Source organism: Pogoniulus pusillus, chromosome 7, assembly GCF_015220805.1.
Source record: "Pogoniulus pusillus isolate bPogPus1 chromosome 7, bPogPus1.pri, whole genome shotgun sequence".
Lineage (NCBI taxonomy): Eukaryota > Metazoa > Chordata > Aves > Piciformes > Lybiidae > Pogoniulus > Pogoniulus pusillus.
In genome coordinates, this window is record NC_087270.1 from 11,039,953 (window position 1) to 11,061,385 (window position 21,433).

Genomic DNA, 21,433 nt, shown 5'->3' on the forward strand with positions numbered 1-21,433 from the left:
GTGAGCGGTGTGGTACTTTACCAGGCGTGCTTAACCTCTGGAAGTGTGTCACGCACAGATTAGGAGGCGGTGTCACTGCCTGCAAAATCACCTGCTGTTTCCGGGAAACAGTCATTTGCTGGACCTGTCCTTGTCACTGGCATCAGTATAATGCTTTTAATAATCTCCTGTTCCCTAAGTGATGTGTTTGAACCAAAATGATGAATACCCTAGAGCTGGCAGAATTGTTAAAGATTTGTTCATTTCTATCTCGTTCTTCTGGTGCCATCTAGAGGGATGTTTTTTGCTCGGTTCTACAAAAGAGAAAACACTATGCCTTATTGCATTGCAGAAGTTGCCTTCAGTAACTGTGTTAACATCACTTAGGGTGATATTATCACTGAACTTCTGCCTCTGCACAAGAGCAGATTAATGAAGCGTGGACAAGATTTTGAGCTCTGGGCTGCAACTGAACCTTATGGGCTGGGGAAAGTTTTACAGCAGCAGCAAATATTGCCATAAAAACATAATCTTCTCCTGATATATAGATATTTAAAAAGCACCTTTAAACTGGCCTCAGGAAAGACTTTCTTAGAACTTCTTTTCAAGAAAACAAACAATAACATATCAAAGCTGATCCAAAGGAAGCGGGTGCTTGGAAAAAGACAGCCTTGTCAGCCTCACAGACTGCCAACATGACAGATGCAGCTCTGACTTTGGCCTATCAGCACAACTGGCTGACATCTTATCTTCCTCCCACGGCAAGTCAATGATGCTCCATTTCACACTAGCTCTGCCTAGGAAAGCGCGACATGAAACTGAGACAACCTGAAACTCACCAGTGTGACAGAAAACCATTCCAATAGAAACATTTCTGCCTAAATGCAGGAATAGCTGATTCACTACAGAGGGCCCCTGGATTTGTGAAAATAACAGCTTAAATTCACATCCAGTATTCAATTTGCCTTGACCTTACCGTGGGGAGGATCATTTGGCATCAGACTTTCTCCAGCAAATGTTACTTGCTTCTCACTCTCCTTCAAAATGTTTATTAATTAAACTTATGCTGACAACACTTTTGTGAAAGGTCTGGGCAGATGCTAATATGCCTCATCATGCATTCCAACTGAACTGAACAGCAGAAAATACTATTTGTCCCTGTAATATCCATCCAATTCTACTGCCCCTCTGGGCAGCTGGATGCACACTCCCTCTGAAAAGATAGCCTTTCTCAAGCAGTCAACCAATTCACTTCCTAGCGCTGATAACAAGGGTTTGAAATGTGTATGAAAGAATCGAAGGTACTCTGAACACTGGAAAATGTGAAACAGTTTATAGGAAGCCCCTAGTCTGTTGAATACAATGTTCCCATGAACGATAATTTCTCTACTTCAGCAGAGGATTAACTGTCATAATAAATTATTTCTGTTTGCCTGGAAGGAAATAAGTGAAGCTTGCTTAGCTAAGAAGGCCAGCTAAAGTTGCAACTGAGATGAGACCAACCTTGTCTCCTGTGCCCAAGGACACTGTTGTGGAGGCAGGGAATTAATGTGGTCGAGTCAGGAAATTTATAGAAAAATAGAGATATTTTATTTTCCCACAACTATAGACAGAAATTAATTTCATCCCCAAAACTACAGATAGAAATTAATTTAGTTTTAATTATCAGATTGTGAGAAATATATGTTTGATCCGATCAATTCGTGGCAAGAGGCCACAGGCAGGGAGGAAGGGGGATTTTGAATGGAGCTGCACTCCTCCTTGCACCACCATAGCAAAGGTATACACTTGGCTTAAGATAACAGCAACAAAAAGTTAGAAACTAGAAAGGCTGGTGGAGGAGGCAGCCTTTGTGCATGAGCAAACAGAGGAATACAAAGGACGCTACTAGTTTGGAGTTCATGGGAAGGACGCTTGAGGCAGACCCCTTACTTCATCACTGAAGACCACCAGAGGGACCACCAGATAAAAAGAGACATGCATGGAAGAGACACCTCCTATTCTTGAAACTGATAAAGAAACCCCAACCTTTTCTAAGAATTAGTAATGAATCTGTAACAGAGAGAAAAATAAAACCAAAGGCTGTGCGCTAGGGCAGAGTCTCCCTGCACACCCAGGCCTGTGCAGTGCTTGATGCCTGCGACTCTACTGAAGCCTTACTCTGCACGAACGCAAGGTTATGCCTGTTATTTATGACAAGAGTCAGCTCGTTTGAGAAGATCTACACAATGCCATAGATACTCTGACTATTTTGTAAGTGAGAAGTTGGAAAATACCTTAGCTGTTAATGAAGAGCGTTTTCGCAATTAGCAATAAAGCTGAGCCAAAATCACTCACGGTCAGGCAGGCTCGGTCCCGCGGCCTGCGCTCTGCTCTCTTCTGATGCCGCAGGAAGGTCGTTAAGGGTCGTTAAGGCCTGCACAAAGGCCGCTAATGGGTGACGCAGTCCTCTGGAGCGCTGCGCTCTGTCCGTATCCAGGCCAGGCGAGGCGGGGAGAAGTCTCAGGCAGGCAGAACGCTCAGGCAGGCACCCCAAGGCGGGAAGCACCCCAATATTTGTACCCTCCCTAGACACAGAGCAGAGCTACCTCTGCCCGGGCGGGAAGAGCACAGCCAGTCCCAGCCAGTCCCAGCCGGATCCCAGCGCGGGCACGCCTCGTGCCTGAGGGCCCCTTGCTGCCCCTGCGAGCACGGCAGGGCACCCCTGTGCCTAAGGGCCCCTTGCTGCCCCTGCGGGCACGGCAGGGCACCCCTGTGCCTAAGGGCCCCTTGCTGCCCCTGCGGGCACGGCAGGGCACCCCTGTGCCTAAGGGCCCCTTGCTGCCCCTGCGGGCACGGCAGGGCACCCCTGTGCCTAAGGGCCCCTTGCTGCCCCTGCGGGCACGGCAGGGCACCCCTGTGCCTAAGGGCCCCTTGCTGCCCCTGCGGGCACGGCAGGGCACCCCTGTGCCTAAGGGCCCCTTGCTGCCCCTGCGGGCACGGCAGGGCACCCCTGTGCCTAAGGGCCCCTTGCTGCCCCTGCGGGCACGGCAGGGCACCCCTGTGCCTAAGGGCCCCTTGCTGCCCCCTGCACGCCTGCAGGGCACCCCTGTGCCTAAGGGCCCCTTGCTGCCCCCTGCACGCCTGCAGGGCAGGGGGGAACAGGTCTTTTCCCGCCTTTTTCCTCTCCCGTTCAACCCCAGAGGGAGAGGAATTCAGGGGCATACAGGACTCCAGGACGGATGCCTCCGAAGAGCTGCCATAACATGCAGTAATTTGACAGTGTCAGCCAAAGTTAACCTGTGTAGTGTGGAAGCAGATAAGAATACTATTAAATCCTTGCTGATACTCACTTTGCATGCTGCAGAGACTGGCTCTGATGCTTCTAGACCTGCTAAAGGCGGATTCGGAAAACCTTAGAGGCCTTTAATAAGACATCAGAATAGAAAAGAAGTCGGGGGGGGGAGGGTTATTTGGTTTTTGTTTTGGTGTGCTGGCTTTTTGAGAGAGCCTTGATAAAGTTGTTGTGAAAACAGGTTCACACCAAAATGGTTTCTTTATTTCGGGATACATTTGGAGGATAAATCCTTGCATGGCTTTGTGTCCTAAAATTTCCTAATTGAATCACCTCACAGCCGTATCATACTGCTGAGTCTTTAACCCCATCAGACATTCTTGCTGAGTGAGCAGAGAGACAATGGAGTTCTAGAGCCACACGATTTTTCTGCGCTCTAAAGATGATTTTTTCATCACTATGCAATGCTATTCCTGTCTTTTTTATGCTGTACTTAAACAGAAACTCATTCATCCTTCTAAATCACAGTATCTTTTAGTAAAATAAGATTAAAGACTACTGGCTTTACAGATCTAGCCTGTTGGGCTTTATCATAACTATTCACAGATACCAAGGAGTAGCAAAGGAGGCTTGCAGTACTTACTCGAGGAATTTGAAACCATAATTAATCCATCTTCATCTGCTCTTAAACAGTGTACACTTCCACATCCTGAATCCCTCCTTCCATACTGAAATCTAAGATAAAGTACAAGAAAGAGAAACAAACCCTCTCAAATCTAGCATTTCACATGCTCAGAAGAGGTGGATGCCCCAATCTGATCTCCAGTCTTTTTTTACCTAGTCAGGTGAAGTAAAAAAGGATAAATAGAAGTACTTCCAAATACAGGGAAGACTGGGGATTAGTGTGCCCCCTTAGTGGTGAGAGATACAAGTTCAAATCCCCATGGATGGAAGGGAGAGGGACTGGGAAAGCTGCTCTTACAGATGAGTGCTCCAACCTACTTTATCTGACAGCTTGTAAATTGGCTTCTCATTTCCTCTGCTTTTCATCTGTCTCAAAAATAAATCACTTTTTTAATCAAGTGAAGTATTTGTTTGTCAGACAAAACAATGGAAGCTTTATGTCACTTAGATGAGGAGAAGGAAAAGCATATGAAGGAAAACTAAAACCCTGGCATAAGATTTATTGAGAAACTGTTTATTCTCTTCAGTTACCTTTTTTTGTCCTTGCTTTTTTTCCTCCTTCCCTCTTTGTTTCCTCCAGATTCCTTGTTTGGAAGAAAATCCTAAAGAAACAAAACCCACCAAAAAGAACCTTCCCCCCCCCCCCCCCCCAAAAAAAAAACCAAAACAACAACAAAGAAACAAACAAAAATCCAGACAAACAAAACTTCACCAGAACAATTGTGTCTGTATTTTCTACACTTACGTTCAAAGGCTGTTAGCAGCTCAACTCTGGCTTTCAGCCAGGATCCCATGTACAGCTTATCACTCTGGTACTGGTGCCAGTTTCCTCCAGTTTCTTTAGTGAAGATTTTGCTGAGTGCCATTTCTCCAGACCCCTCCTGCCTCTCACACTGCTCCCTTTCCCTTGCATTTAGACTAGAGACTGGGAGAAGTCACAAGAGAGGAGACTGGCATCTGGGATGTTTGTATTATCAGTGTTACTTATCATTAGAAGACTTCTTTGCTGGAAGCTTGTAACACATTACAGTGGTTCATCTGGGTTGATAAATGGGCATTTATTGAACAGGGAACCCGATCTGAAAAAGCCAGCATTAAAAACATTCAATCATCTGTGACAGACATGTGAGCACCTGAATGTTCCGTGGTAAGCAAATATTGAGATCTTTGCCTTGTAGGATATATCTTCACCCAGAGAAGAGCTCTGTTGTTCACTTTGGAGAAAGGAAACTCAAAGACATAGTTATCCTAAGCAACTGAATTGTGTACATTCCTCTTGGTAACAGTTTAAGCTTCTATCCTTAAAGAGTAAAATTAATGTCACAAGTGCCATCCAGGGACTGTGATTAACCACCATTTGTGTTCTTTATTGAAAGTCGACAGTCTGCATGTGCGATAAGCAATGATTAATCAATGAGAGTAAACAGAACAAGTTAGGTGTAATTTGGAGCAGTGAAAACCAGAGGTGACTTTTAAAGGTTTATTAGCACAAAGCAAGAAAAACAGACTAGAACCATGTGAGCAGTGAGTAAACAGTGAACGGTTGTAGAAGTCTACACCCTAACAAACAACAGCATCACTGCTAATGACAGGCAGCCCTAGGCTTTCACAGGCTCAGAGGTTTCAAAGACAAAGGGACTGTGTGGAACAAAGCAGGAAAGCAGGAACCATCTCTGAATATGTACCTAACTACAGTTCACTGCCTCTACTGATAGGATATTTGTTCTCTGAGGGTTCCATGGGTGCTTTCATAGAGAGCTGGGGCAGGTGGAAATGAATGTTTATTGTTGAGTTGTGTCTCTTGCCATTGCAGATGGGAACCTTTGGCAGACTTTTAGCTCTCTGCTATTTGCAAGTCCCATCCTACTACATGCATTCTAAATGAGATGGGTGCAGATGTGGACAGAACTATAGCACATCTACCTCCCTTAAGCAAACTCCTAAAACTGTTTCCTTTTGGACTGTACCAATTGGTTACTTGTGGGAATATCTCAACTACAGCTCATGTATTATATTTTGTTAGTCAAACGTTGTCAATCTTTACTTATTGGATTCTGCCTGGCCCTAAGCTTTGAGGACTTCTTCCGATGGTGGTATTGGCTTGGGTTTAGCAATCTGGCCAGGCTTAATTTCAGGCATTTTTTCCCCATGTCTGTACACACTTACAGTGACATCCACTGTTTCCCCTCCATACTTGTTCTTGACGTGGATACTGTATTTGCCCGAGTCATCTGAGGTTACTCCCTTGATTGTTAAGCTGGCATACTTCCCTTGTTCCAGTGAAAACGCATAGTGCTCATTAAGTTCAAAGGCCTTGTCATTCTTGAACCAAACCACTTCAGGGTCAGGATTTCCAAACACAGTACAGGTCAGGTTCAGCGTCTGAGGGAGGAGAACAGAAATGATTTTGAAGATCTGTCAGATTTATTTAACCCAAACATTCTCAGTATTGCTTTCATGCACTTCTTATTCCTAGTTAAGGGAAATAAAGCAGGTAATGTGTTCTTGAGGGCTGAAAAGTAGAGTTCCTAGTATTTTATTTGTACTTTGATTCATTCTTTCCACCATCTTACCAGTGACTGGGATTCAGTAACAGCCTCAGAGTAAAAGTACCTGTAGATGGTAAGCTGGACTGTCATTTCAGTCCTGCCTGCAGGAGATTCCTGACAACCCATTAGTCTGACATGAGGTTCTGGTAATGATAGGACTAAAAACATCCTTGGAGTTTCCCTGTATGCAGCAGGGAGAACTGAGCAAATTTTTTCTGGCTAAGGCTACCTGAGGTTATTGTTTGAGCTGGTTTTAAAAAGAAAAAAAAGGAACCACACTTCAAAATAGAATACACAACATGAACCATTGGGCACTGACTCCAGGTACTGCTGATCAGTCACATGGAAATGTATACCAGAGCATGATACATGAATGTGGTGTAAGTGTACATGCATGTCTAGGGGACTCAGAGAAGAACTGAAATGACCATCCTGGCAGCTGAGATGCTTGGCCAAGGACTGAACTGAAATTGAAAAAGCATGTAAAATGTCCACATTTGTTCTTCCAATGTTTTTATATAGTTCTTGCTGAACCTCATTTGACCACCATGTGCACATGTATGCAATCATCATCTAGTTAAGTATAGCGATGACAGTATAGATGAAGGAATCATTTAAGAAGCTTCATTGATTAGCGTCTACTTTGCCTACTTTTGCTTCCTTATATTTGCTTCCTTCGTATTTCCCTTTATATTTCTCCAAATCCTGACCCACTACAGGCCACAAAAAGCCCTTCTGGGTCCAGCCATGCACATTTCCGTGAAATCTTTTCCCTGAATGACAATGACTAAGTGTAATAGAATCACAGATCTGTAGAGGCTGGAGGAGACCTTTGACTTCATCAAATCCAACTACTCACCCTGAGCTCACACTCCCATTACTACTACTTAACCACTCTCAGTAAACCATGTAATAGAACCCAGAGGAAAAGATACTAGTGGGAGAAATTTTAAGTTCCATGTGTTCATGAGTAGAGACAACCACTTACTACAATGACTCCAAAGTCAGAGAGGAAAGCTGATGGAAGACTTACACGCTGTGAGCACAGCACAATGACGGTCTGCGTGAGTGAGTCTTAAAGAAGTGACATCCTATAGGATGTAGAGTTACTTAATAGCCTAGAGGAGCTAGCCTGACTATAAAATATGTAGAAGAGTAAAGGTGAAAACAAAACTATTTTTTTAAATTAAACTGGTATCTAATAATATGAATTTAAATCTTACTGCCCTTTCCATAACTCAAATAACATTTCGTGACTATTGCCCTCAGGAGCAACCTGATTTAAGAGCAATTAATGATTAATTTATAATAATTATTAATATATGGGTTTTAATAGAGAACAGATACATTCCAGTCATTTTTGGTCATTTGGTGCCTGTTCTAATGTACTAAACTATAGGTGGGACCTAAAATTATTTCTACTCTGTTAAGAAGCACTAGGTAAAGCTTTACCTTGCTGTCCACATATTTGTGTAGCTGTACTGTTCCACTGCATGAGAAAACTCTGCTCTTTGGGCTTTGTTTGTACAGCTACTTCTCACTGGTACATACACAATCCATGCATGGTGCCTGACCACATTTTATTTAGAGGTGATTTTAAAATTTCTCTTCCTCGTGACTCATTTTGGTTTGCCTGATTTCAGGAATCAGAGACTTTCTCATCACATATTCAGTTATTGAACTCTCACACACTTAAGTCTCCTCTGAATCCTTTTACTTCTGAAAACAGCATTTCCTTAATTTAAGGTTGAGTTTTTAGGACATGATCAGATGAGGAAACTGTAGCTAGTCTGTGCATGCAATCAGAGATTACTTCACCAAGCTGTTTGATTACAGTTAGATTGTTTCAGGATGTTGGTTGTAGAGCAGCTTACATCTAACCTCCTAAAATACTAGCTTTCTTTTTGTGAGGTGACTCTGACTGCCACAGTAAGAAGGCCTCCCTCATATGAGCACCTGTTATAAACAAAGAGAGTCAAGAGGAGATTCATTTTGAATCCAGAGCTGAGTAGCTTTGAGCATCCGTTCCAAGGACTACACACAGTCTCTAAAGAGACAGCTCCTGGCTATCTAGAAAAAGGCCAACACAAAGTTGGAAGAGTTGTGTGCAGCCTCTTACTCTGATGATGAAAAAAAAAGTTTCCATATAGAGCAACACAGCTGTAGCCTTTAAAGGTGCACTTCACACAAAAGACAGACAGCCTGCTCAAATGTTCTTTCTAGCCAACAGATGGTCTAAGTCATGTTGGCTCATGAGTTGATCTGCTAGAGGCACTCAAAATGAAAGTCCATCTAGCTTTTGTAAAGGTCAAAAGCAGTGACTTAAGAAAGCATGCCAAAACACTGACCATGAACAGAATGATCCTGTTCCCAGTATAACTTCGCACAGTTTGGTGGCCTTTAAACTGGTTCTAAGAACAGTTTTTATTTGGAACACTGTATTTAGTAGCCTTCTCTGGGCTTCCTTTCCTGACAGTGCCTATATTAATTTTTTTGAATAGGGCACAAATTAATACAAACCACTCAAAAAATATTTCTAATGGCCACATAATTAGGCATTCCCTAATTACTCTGCTGAGAGAAGTGCTAGATAATAATTTCCAAGTAATTCCTCTTCAGTGTGAACAATCCTGCATATTTTTTTTTCTTTCAGCAATTTTTCTTCCCATTCTGAAGACCAAGTTTCTCCCCATAGTGCAGGGCAGGGCATCCAAGAGATTTGCTTCAGAAGAAAGGGACAAGAACTTGCTGTGTGGATGTCTGGAATCTGGAACTGAACCCCAGTATTAAGAGCCTGAATTGCAATATTTCCTCATCTCTGTAAGAACTAACATCAGCTTAGACTAACAGCCTTCTCCTTCTGTCTTAATACTCTGAAAGTCTGGGCTCAGGTTGCATGCAATCCCACTCCACTGTGACAAAAATCCCAGTGAAGCACACCAGTCAGCCAGATTAATGAAATTTCCTCTGCAACAGTAAAGCTGCCCTAGGAAGGTACTTGGCAAAGATTTACCAGTTTTGACTTTGCATCTGGATTATTTCTTTATCATTGAGCAAAAATGTGTATTCACTGGCCTTTGATCTCCTTTAATTACATATTGTAATAGCGCTCTCTTCGAATATATAAAAAGAGGAGAGAGTTTAGCTCCTTGGCCCAGGCAAGTTCTTAGCTAGCCATAACTATTTGTCTGGCATGATGGAGAATGAGACTTAATTTTTGCCTCTGTGTGTATTTGCTCTTAGAGAGTAGCTGCTTCCTCCTACCTCTTCAGTTTCTTATTCATGGCAGGTTTGGAGTCTCCCTTGAAGCGCTCTGCTCAGCACATGGCTGAAAGCCAGCCCAGATTTGACTATGCAGTTAACTCAGAGCCTCTACATACTCAGCACAAGATCAGCTTCTCTTGAGGCTGACCTTGCTTGCCTAACATCTGAATCAGACTCTGCCTCCTCCGACTCTATAGTCAGCTTACGGAACTTGCACTCGCTTTGAGTTTGTGTGTGTCTCAATTAAATTACTATTATTAGGTGGCTTAAATTATCCACCTTTTACTTTCAGCTTTTATAAATCATCTTCATTCTCTCTCTTTTTGCCACCAAAGCAAACCTCTCACCAGTCAGCATGACTCATTAAAAACCACTATGCTTACCTTCCCATCCATTATAGTAACGACATCAGGCAAACCACCAATGACTTTACCACGATCTAGGGGTGAAAGAAAAACACATGAAGCATTTCAAGCTTAGACCTCAAAATTATTCCTTTGTTTATGATTTTTTAACTTTTGGTGCCATATTAGTCACAGCTTCTCTTGGATTTTTCTTTTAAATAAATTACAGTCCCAGGTCAATTAAACATAACATAATTTAATTTTTGTGATATTTCATGTTAGTTCTTTCTAATGTACTTTATGGTCCTCTCAGATTTTTTAACAGAGATTGTGCTCTAGCATTCTGAACTAATACACACAATAACCTTGAAGCTACTGCTGAGCTTGACAGTTTGTGCTTTTGGCACAGAGCAACGCAAGAAGGATGCTTTTAGCATCTTAGTAGTGTCTAAGAACAAATCAAATTTTTTTCTGCCACTCCCTTTGTAGGCAAAGCCATCTTGCCATTATCAGGGAAATTGATATCAAAGTCCCAGAATTCATACAGTAACAAACTTCCCCACTGTCTGTGTCTCAGCAAGCACTTTCCAACAAGGTAATTTTTCACTTAGTAGGTTAAGTCCCAACATTCGGCGTCATTAGCAGCTGTAAGAGCGAGCATCTCCTTGTATGATACTCAAACACTCACAACTCAAAACCTTTTTAGCACAAAGGAATGAGTGGAGGCTTGCACAATTTATAACAGTTTTGGTGGGTTTCTGTTGGAATTGAAAACAAAAAAATGCACAAAACAACATTATTATTGCAGTATTACATGCTAACAGTTGACTTCTGCAGCCACAGAATGCTATGGTAACATATCAGGACAGATGTTTTAGAGAGAACACTAGTTATGTTGTAGAAGACCTTTGATAAAATGTAAAATAAACTTACTTTTCTCAGCAAAAGCAGCTGCCCTAAAATTGTGGAGGAAGAGAAATAGAAAAAGTTATTAATTACTTGATTAATATGTCTTTCCCATAAGTAAAGACACTGTTGTTACAGCATTGAAAAACAAAAGATGTAGCACTTACTTGAGTCGCTGGAATTCTGCATATGCATCATCAAAAGCTGAAACAATCAAGAGAGTTGTCCATTAGCAACCTGCACTTAGAGTTCAGTACAAACATTTAAAGACATAGACGTGTTAAAGCTCTTTTAAAACCCTTAACAGGCTTACACTGCAGCAAAAGGTAATACCAAATCCTGAAACCTGATGTCTCTGGTGGCGACAGATATAAGACTAAAAAGATCATCGAGTGAAGTACAACTGGTCCAGACCAAAGACTTTCTGGGTTTAGTGGCATTCCTCTGATTATTGCCAGGAAATTCTATTTAATCCATAAAAGTCACTCTGTAAGTATGATCTTACAAACATACCTTGCCCAGACAGATCAAGTGTGCGTTTGTAGGATTCCTTTTCACCAAGGATTTCAAAGGTGTAGTTCCCCTTATCCTTTTCTGTGGGTTCACCTATCTGCAGCCAGGCAACATTCTCTCCACCTCCAATCTTCATCTTTTCACCAGAAGAGATCTTAGAATCCCTAAAAAATGTAAGAAGAAAATAAATGCATTTGAACATTCTTTTAATGGAGCTCATCTATAAAAAGATTAGAGAACCTACCATTACTAAACTACAGATAGATTGCAATTAATGGGATTAATTTCCAAGAGGAAATACTTCTTTACAAGAATATGAAACACTTTGGGACCATTAGCCGGAGCTTTAATTCCAAGGATTGATTTGTTCACCCTCTTTCCATTCTCCTCCTTTCCACACATGCTATCATCCTTGTTTGTGTCTGTAGACACAGCTGGTACACGAGTTTAGACTTCTGTACACACCATACACACTAGCACTTTTTCTGACCAGGTAAACATGTTTGTCTTAACTTCAAACATCAGTTAAGAAAACAATAACATTTTTGCATAGGATGTATTGTTCTTGCAACAAGTCAAAATACATCTTGTTTTCTGTTTTGTTTTGGTTTTTTTTTTCATGAACAAAATGAGAAGGCAGTTTCCAAACAGCAGGTAATTAATAAAGAGGAGTTTTAAAACAGTGCCATTATATTGGCTTATTGTCACTTCCTAAGCTAAGAATATAAGAAATGCCCTACTGCTTCAGGACATCAGTTCTTCTGGTCTGTATTATGTCATGAAGGGTGGAAATAGAAGAAGTTAGTTAATGAGAGCTTATAAACCAGACCACTTTCACTCATTAACTACTTCCTCCCCAAGCATCTCTAACTGGAATTTTTAATAGATGAAGCCAGCATTAGCTTCTCTTTGATCATTTATTTTATCTGCCCAGGCAGGGCTGATTTGGCTTCACAGCTAGAGAGTTACTTTGATTAGGAAAAGGAACTTTTACCATTTCCCCTTATGAAAGATAAAGGCATTGAGTTCAATGCACCAAATTAGACACCTGGATAGAAACTACCATACATTGGAATACGCTACATAAAATATTCCCCACTGTGCCATAAGTGGCTGATGCAAGCTAGCTCTAGGACTCATGCTATGTTCCTTGCTATACAGCACAGTGAATAATTCACAGGCAGCTAGAAATCTACCTGATATGTTTCATGATGTGCAGACAACAGTAAAAAAAAATCCAAGGTTTATCTAGACTTTCATTTTGTCTAATGAAAGATATGCTACCACCCTTTTTGAAAGAGCAGGGACGTGCTGAGATGCTGGAGGAAGCTGATTGGTTTGGTTGATTGGTTTAGTCTGTATTAACTTTAACAACTCTGGCTTCTAATCACTGTATTAATGGAAGAATTGAAACTTTAATTATTACCTGTGTTTAATGATGCTCAAGGTAATCCATATGTAAGACATTATAAAATAGTAGTAGAAGAGGAAGTGTCTATACAAAATATAAGTATACACATTGCCATTTTCATATAAGCCATGTACTATTATCTAGTTTTTAATTTCTAGGAACTGGATCATGGAATGGACTAAATCATCTTTACAATTGAAGCTGATATAGGCAGAGGTGATTTTTTTTTCCATCATTTTAGTAACACATTTACTGAAAGAAGGAGAAGAAAATACTGAATACAAAGCTTCAGTTACAAGTATAGCTGCACACCCTTGCAGAACTGCTCTGAGCGACCCGAACCTGATGTTCACTGACACTTTTCTTGGGATGATGTCTTCAGAGCAATCAGGGACTGGACAGCACTGTGAAATTAGAGCATGTGTATGAGCCAATCTCTTCCTCTCCAAGTCATACTAGTTCACTGTGTGTCATCTTTGTAGGCCATCAAGGAATGAGAAAGTTGAAACCATGTGAAGTTCTAAAACTCTTCCAAACCTTACCTGCAGTTTCAAACAAGTGGGGGCCTGACACAGCAAAGCATTTGCTATAAATTTAGCTGTAAATACAGAGATTAATAGAGTGCCTCCAAAGTAAAAGCTTAACATTAATATAAAATGAGAGTGGTAAAATACTGGGAACTTTGGAGCTCATTTCTGGTTTGATTCTTAGCTCTGAGTTCTGTTCTCTAAATATTCTGTGTCCCATTGAATATATTTTCAAAGAATAGGAACAGAATGAAAGTATTTTGAGTTACTTAAGACTGAATCCATTTAGAGGAAAAACTAAAATATCCATTCTTATTACAAGCTTTTATTTAACTGTGAAAGCAGATCCTTGGAATTCACCTACTACTGGAGGAGAATTTCATCCCTTTAAAGAAAAGGGCAGCCTTGAATAGAAAACTACATTTGATTATTTTGCTGCCTTTGAGTCAGCCAGATAATATAGTGAAAGACAAATAGTCTTGTGTTGAGTAAGAGGCCAAAATATTGTAGGTTCTTTTCTTTCTGGTGGTTGCACCCTCCCTGATAGGTATTGGACAAGTTTGATAACATTTCTTACCGTATTACCCGAAAAAAGTCAATTAAGTGCTGGAAAGAAATTCATTAATGTCCAGTTAATAAATCAATGACACAAAAATAAATTTAAAATATCATAAACAAAAATAAATATTTCTTTTAAATATCTACCTGTGAGACCAATTCACTTTCATTTCTTCATTGTAGTACTTCAAGAAACACTGGAGCCTTATACCTTCCTCGGTGCAAAAGATCTTCAGCTGAGAGGCTGACTTACCTATGTAAAATAGAATACATACAGATCAAAGATGGGTAGTAGAATGAGCAGGGAACTGTCAAATAGACTACTTGCATATCAGGGTGAAAAAAAAATCAAAATCAGACTTTGGACCATAATTCTCAGCTACCACAGACAGCTGTTTGTGCCTCTGATCTATATACCAGGTTAAAGTTCAATATGAGGTTAGAGTTTTATTGTCATGCACAAGCATTGTTGACTAGCAAGATCCACTGTGAAGTTAATGATGTAAGTGCCATGAATCAGAAGTGTCACAATTCTGACTGCTAAAATCTCATTCTTTCAGTGAAATGACTCCCAGTTTCTCCCTTGGGAACAGGATCAGATTTTTTTCTTAGTATCAAGGTTCACTTGGGAAGCAGGAAGAATTGGCTCAGGTCCTCAATCAAAGAAGCCAGGTAGAATGATACTTTTGTTCTATTTTAATCTTGTCAATTAGCAAGGTCGACAGCCTATTCAGAAACTTAATAATAAGTCCATAGTAATATAAGCATCATGGCTCCCAGAGATTTCTCACTTGCAATAAGAATTGTCTGCCTCAGGCTCAGATGACTTTGACATAACAGCAAAACCTACATGAAAATGCAAAACATCATTTACTTACCACTGACTCCACTCAGTGCCAGCATTATATCATCATACACTGAAGGGAAAGATTAAACAAGAAAAGAAGAAAATTCAATCATAATAGAGTTTTCTTATGTTCAGTTTAATTAAAGCTGTATGGGAAGTCACATCCTTAGGCAAAGAAAAACATTAAAATTGCAATAGATAGGAGGATTGCATGTGCACAGCATATGAATTCAGTGCTGTGTCATATCTCAGCTGTTTGTGGAGTCAGCTGTCTGCTGTCAAATCTCTGTATCCTTCAGGTCAAAACCAGTAACAGGTCGTTAAAACTTGATAGTTCACATTCAAAGGAGAATGCAAAGAGAAATTATCACATTCTATGTGAAAACAATTTTCACCTGCTCCTTCTGTAGGATGCATCTGACAAATGTAAACCCCTTCAACAGCAAATGGAAGAAAGCAGATATCACATAAAGCTTTTCTGAAATATCAGAGAAATTAATTGGTTTGAAGAAGGGGAGAACTCTGGGGACAAGGGCAGCAGAGTAGGAAACTGTTTCATAGCACAGAAGTCCTATTCAGTATCACAGTGTAAGATGGAAAGAAAGACAAAGAAATGACACTGAACTTATCCTGAAGAATGTGTATTCAAGGCTGAAGACTCTTTATGAATAGGGGATGCAGTGAAATGCAAAATGTTCAGAAGACACTAGTTGTATATTTAGTCTGCATTGATCTCTATTGACACATGTTTTATCTCTGCTGGAATAAATCACAACTCAGTTCTACAACCCTCTGCAAACTCCAGCATGCCTCAACTGCCATGCTGATGTGAGGACATCAATTACATACAATAATGACTTTATATTACAGATATCTGGGCAAGTGGGGTCATATTACCTATACTGTATAAGTGAGATGTCTTTTTCTAAAAGAATTATGATTAGAATTTATGAAGAGGAAAAATGCCTGAAGAAATGTCCAGTAATGATACAGCCTTCTGGAGTAAACCACAGCTAAGAACTCATTCTGATATTCGTCTTTTCCTCTTAGTTCAGGTACTTGCCCAGCTTGAGTCAATTGTCTACACGCAGCTGAGATGAATCCAGGTTCATTTTGGTGTAGTTGGTGGGACCTAAGCCAAGAAACTCAGTGATGATCTATAAAAGCTAAGCAACATTTATCTTGGCAACAGATCATTCAGACTCAGAAGTAAGCTAGCTATTTTTACTGAATTTACATATATATATATATATATATATAATTAGAGTAGCTCACTGTGATATCTGATAACATACAAAAAATATTTCATGCCTGTGGTCAATGCCTTTTACACAAATTTCTCTTACCTTTGTTTGCATTTATCTTCATTTGAATGCCAGTACACATTGAGCTTGAACTAACCTGACTCAGAATCTGTGCTCTGCCAGGGCCCTGCTCATGATAATCTTCTGTTTATCCTTTACATTTCAAGAGTGACCCCATCATTTTGCAGACCCACTGTTTGATTTCACACTGCATTTCTTGTGGTTTTACTGCTTGACCTTTTAGAAGCCTCCTGGACCCACAAATTAGATACTGGGAATTCTCAGGTGTGATGGACTCCTGATGTCCTGGAGATGACTGAACTCTTTCCCCGCTGATGAAAGTAATCAGTTAATTCCTTGTCTTGCTTTGCCTGTAGGGGTGGCTTTTGCTTTACCTGCTAAACTGGCTTTATCTCAACCCATCAGCTTTTCACACTTTTTTTTCTTTCAATCCTCTCCCCCATTCATAGAACCATATAGGGATTTAAATTGGAAGAGACCTCAAAGATCATCCAGTTCCAATCACTCACCATGGGCAGGGACACTTCCCACTAGAACAGCTTGCTCAAGGCCTCATCCAACCTGGCCTTGAACAAGTCCATGGAGGAAGCATCCACAACCTCCCTGGGCAACCCATTCCAGTGTCTCACCACCCTTACTGTAAAGAACTTCTTCCTAATATATAGTTTAAATCTCCCTTCTGCCAGTTTAAACCCAATCCACTGAGGGGGAGTGAGTGACCCTGAGAGGCTGAGCTGCCCTCTGGGGTTAACCCACTAAAACATCTTCACAATATTAAAATCAAAACAACTCTTAGTCATCACAAATAGTTTCAAACCAACACATTCAGCATTTGGTGCTGTAGGGGTTTTTTTAGGCATTAAAGTTTGACAAATATAAGAGAAAGGGAGCTCTCTACAGCAGATCTTACGTAAAATGAGGTATGTGATTAGAAACTTACTCAAATTCTTATCTGTCAGAATGCTAGAGATTGATAAGTACAACTACCTGAGGGGTGGTTGTGGCCAGGAGGAGGTTGCTCTCTTCTCTCAGGTGGCCAGCGCCAGAACGAGAGGACACAGCCTCAGGCTGCGCCAGGGGAGATTTAGGCTCGAGGTGAGGAGAAAGTTCTTCACTGAGAGAGTCATTGGACACTGGAATGGGCTGCCCGGGGAGGTGGTGGAGTCGCCGTCCCTGGGGCACTTCAAGGCAAGATTGGACGTGGCACTTGGTGCCATGGTCTAGCCGTGAGCTCTGTGGTAAAGGGTTGGACTTGATGATCTGTGAGGTCTCTTCCAACCCTGATGATACTGTGATACTGTAACATGTGGAGATCATCAGTTCAGAGCAAACAGATTACCTTTCCCTGATAATTCAAGAGTAGATACATCATGACCTCTATCATCTGATAGTGATGCCTTGTAAACTCCTTCATCTTTGCGAGACAGCTGCAAGGAAAAGACAAGATGCTTACTGGCAAACTTGATAGTACATTTGCTTAACTCCTGCATGCTTTTGTAAATCAAACAACATACATTCAGGTTAGGTAATCTTACCAGAGATGAGACAGAAACTATGATCAGCTTGTGCTCTCATTTTTATGGAGCTCTTAGTTCTTAAGCCTAAGCATATTGTGATTTCAGTTCAACCACCTTGAGAAATGGTGTTCCAAAAAGACAAATAAGACTGATCCTGGTCAGCAGAAATCACAAGTAGGATTGTGAGATATAACAGGGGATAACTTCAACTGGCATAAGCTTTAGAAACACTTTTTTTTTGAACAAAAATTATTACTTTAAATGAATGTAAAAGATAACAATATACCTACATCCTTTATCTGTCCAAATATCAACTAAGTAGCTTTCATTCAATCAGCAACTGTACTCAGGTTACAGGTATGCTAGGCAAACAGTGAACTCTTTATCATCAGAGAGTTCTAAAATCTAACACAATACTGCACTAAAGGCAGTAGAGGGTTAATTGGGGTTGGGTGGTTTTGGTTGGTTTGGGGGTTTTGTTTGTTTTTTGAAGAAGGGAGTTATTTTAATTTATTTTAAGAACTGAAAACACATAAATGATTACCTATAGATTGAAGGTCATTTAATTGAGGTGTAGATTCATACAAGTTCACAAGCAATTAAATCATGGCAGAAACATCATATAACTGAATGCAAGTAACAAGAGCAATTTATGACAAGCAGAAGTCACCTTACCCCCCCCAAAAAAATCTGCTCAAGAAAAATGAAGCCACTGAAAAGTCAGTGTCTTATTGTAAGTGAAATGAGGGAAGGAAATTAGAAGAATATTAAACCAATCAATAAAATAAATCAATTAAGTGGAACACACATTATGCTGAAAGTAGAAAAACTCAATCTGGGAATGTTTTGGCACTTGACAAAGGCAACAACAATGCAGGCTGGGGCTTCAGAAGCTAGATAGGTTATCTTGTTTGTGTAAATTCCAGTATGCCTTGTTCCACAAACCTATGCATTTTAGGTGGTAAAACTTAAACATTGTCAGAAATGAGACACTTGAACAAATTGAAAAATGAAGGAGCAAAAAGAATGAACGAGGTAGAGTTCACCTAAGGATGCTGAAGCACTTAAGCATGAACTGTCTGAGTTGATACCAAAAAAAAGACAACCTTTCACAAGCATTAGTTACCACTTAATTGAAGGGCAGAAAATATGTTCTTTTTCTTAAAGTGTTTCACAGCAGTCATGAGAGATGGTTTAGCACAGTGCCTGGCGAAGCTGCAGCATGCCAAGCAGAAGCTGTCCTTCCTAAGCAGTAGGTGATACTGTACCTTAGGAATACAGAGATGACATTCTTCCTTCTGCAGATCAGGCGCCTCATCAACATCAACCCCAGAACCATCCTTGTACCACTGGAAAATAGTCTCCTTCTTCGTGTTTGCAACCTGTAGAACAGAACACACACATGAGCATGGCTACATCCTGAAGACAGGCATCATGCTGTAGGTAGCAGCACAGGTACTTTCCACAGAATTAATCCATTTTTAAAATAATAAATGTTAAATAAAGCTAAGTTAAAAAAACAAAAAACAAAACCAACCAAACCACCATTTCAACTATATCCTACTAAGCAAATTTCAGTCCTGTGGTATTTATTTGCAGCAGGGAAATGAACTGAGCAGAACTATACAGCTTGCAGCTTTAGAGACCTGTCAAATCCTTGAAGTCAATCTTTTCAATCTCTTTCCTCAAAGGTATTTGCACCCTTGCTCTGTGCTGGCAGTTTGTCTGTGAGAGGTATCTTTGAAAGTAGAGCTGCTAGACTCTCTAATTCTTTGTGTTTGCCACAACTCTCTAGAGAATTGCAGCACAGAAACCATGCACCATTTTAGAGGTACTTCAGCCAATTTGGAGATTTGTCCAAGCTACATAAGCAAAGTCTTCCAGGGCTAAACTGCAGGGAACTACTGAAATCACTATTCTGGAAGGATGTGAGTCTTCCAAATTGCAAAGAATTTTCCTTTTTGGTTTGTTGTTTTTTTTCTATTACATTGTGTCTGGTAGGAAGTACAAAAACTTGAGGAATCCTACAAATTGCAGTCCCTCCCAAGAAAAAGAAGCTCAATAACTTAGTGCAAATACAGAGAAGTTGCTTCAAAAACAGAATTTTGCTGTAGAAGCAGCAGCAACTATAAACAGACTAAGCTATACCTCAGGTACTGCTGTAATTTTGAAATCTAAATTGTGCATTTGTGATGCTTAAAATATCACTGGATGAATAACCTCAGGCTGTGAATTTCAAAGGAGCTAAAAGCACTCCTAAAAAAATTCCTGGCAATATATTTTACTTATTCTGTCTTTCAAAAACACTATAGTTTATTTCATATCACTATCCCCATAATATACCCTTCTGAAAAGCACCAAAATGCCATAATGTTTTTCTGCACAGCCTGAATTTGCAGTAAGTGTGACTTTGGTGGAAGGGCAGAACTGGCAGGACATTTCTCAGTCCCAAGGCAGTTGCTTTAAAACGTCTCCTTAAAGAAAAAAAAAGAACAAATAGATAGAGGGCAGCCCAGAAGTTGATACAGACCTGCAGTAGTTTTCAGATGGCTTGCTTGAAGGAAAAAGCAAGCAACAATTTCTACCTTTTCATATTAGAGAAATTATTCTGTCGATGAACAGCTCTATGAAAGCTCTCTGTAGTGATGACTAGACAAATAGAAGGGTCTCCTATACTGATTACTGGACATGCCTATAAAGCATGCTCAAGTTAATCACATATATTACTGCTTAACAACCACTGTGGTTGCTATGGACTTCTGACAGAGCTTTTGAGATCATAACCTGGCCCTAAGCAATGTCTTGCTTGAGAAAATGGAGCAACATTTTATATCCAGTAGTTCCTACAGTGGGTGTTCCTGTAGTCATACGACACTAGTGGCAAATGCACTTGAACAGAGCCTGAAGGAAAAAGCCTCTAATGCTTTTCAACAATTTTCCCTCAAAGACTGCTAATCCCCAGTCTGACAATAAACAGACTGACTTTCAGACATATGCAACTGCAGGTCTGGAATTATTTGATGTTGGCATCTACTGTGGAAAGCTACCTTTTCCACTGTTCAGCTGCGCACCACAAGCTTGCTTTTAATGCATACACTACAAATAAGATTCAGTGTTATGCACGAGCAGGTAGCTTCTGAGTCTTCTGAGATTTAAAAGTACTTGAGGAAAAATTATAGCAGGTACTGGCATATGAAGCAAAATAAACACACAATAAAAAGCAAACACCACATTATCATTCCGCTATACAAATGTGTCCCACTGGCATGCAACGACCACAACACCAAGAACAAGGTCATCAGTCCCAGCTCTTTCAGGATTAAACATTAAATCAATCAGAAGACATTCAGGTCAAATTACATAAAAATAATTAATTGTATATCAGGTAATGTACATTTCATACACTCTTTTATGGCACAGCCCATATTTGTTCTTTATTACTGGTATGGACCTGGATCTTGCAGTCAATCCTCTACCCTACACAAGCTTCCAGTTGGCTTGTTTTCCCAACTATCCTATTTCATATCATGGCCTTTGAGAATGTCAAAGTAAAAATCTATTACAAATGCTTCTTTCACAGGATGACAGGAGGTTAGGGGTTGGGGACCCAAGGAGATCATCCAGTCCAACCCCCCTGCCAGAGCAGGACAATCCTATCTAACACAGGTCACAGAGGAACACATCCAGACAGGCCTTGAAAGTCTCCAGAGAAGGAGACCCCACACCACTGGTCAC

At 40.5% G+C, this 21,433-nt stretch overlaps 1 protein-coding gene across 1 annotated transcript in view; it reads right to left on the reverse strand.

Annotated features, from left to right (window-relative positions):
- Nucleotides 1–4,976: 4,976 nt before the first annotated feature.
- The window catches only part of MYOM2 (myomesin 2), a 106,166-nt gene continuing 89,709 nt past the window's right edge, over nucleotides 4,977–21,433 (reverse strand). Inside the window, exons 31-39 of the mRNA XM_064146746.1 lie at nucleotides 18,967–19,080; nucleotides 17,521–17,608; nucleotides 14,888–14,926; nucleotides 14,157–14,262; nucleotides 11,514–11,677; nucleotides 11,168–11,204; nucleotides 11,028–11,050; nucleotides 10,134–10,189; nucleotides 4,977–6,319 (exon numbers count right to left, since the gene is read on the reverse strand). Of these exons, the coding sequence (XP_064002816.1) occupies nucleotides 6,002–6,319; nucleotides 10,134–10,189; nucleotides 11,028–11,050; nucleotides 11,168–11,204; nucleotides 11,514–11,677; nucleotides 14,157–14,262; nucleotides 14,888–14,926; nucleotides 17,521–17,608; nucleotides 18,967–19,080 (945 nt within the window). The 3' untranslated portion in view covers nucleotides 4,977–6,001. The remainder of the gene's footprint in view (nucleotides 6,320–10,133; nucleotides 10,190–11,027; nucleotides 11,051–11,167; nucleotides 11,205–11,513; nucleotides 11,678–14,156; nucleotides 14,263–14,887; nucleotides 14,927–17,520; nucleotides 17,609–18,966; nucleotides 19,081–21,433) is intronic.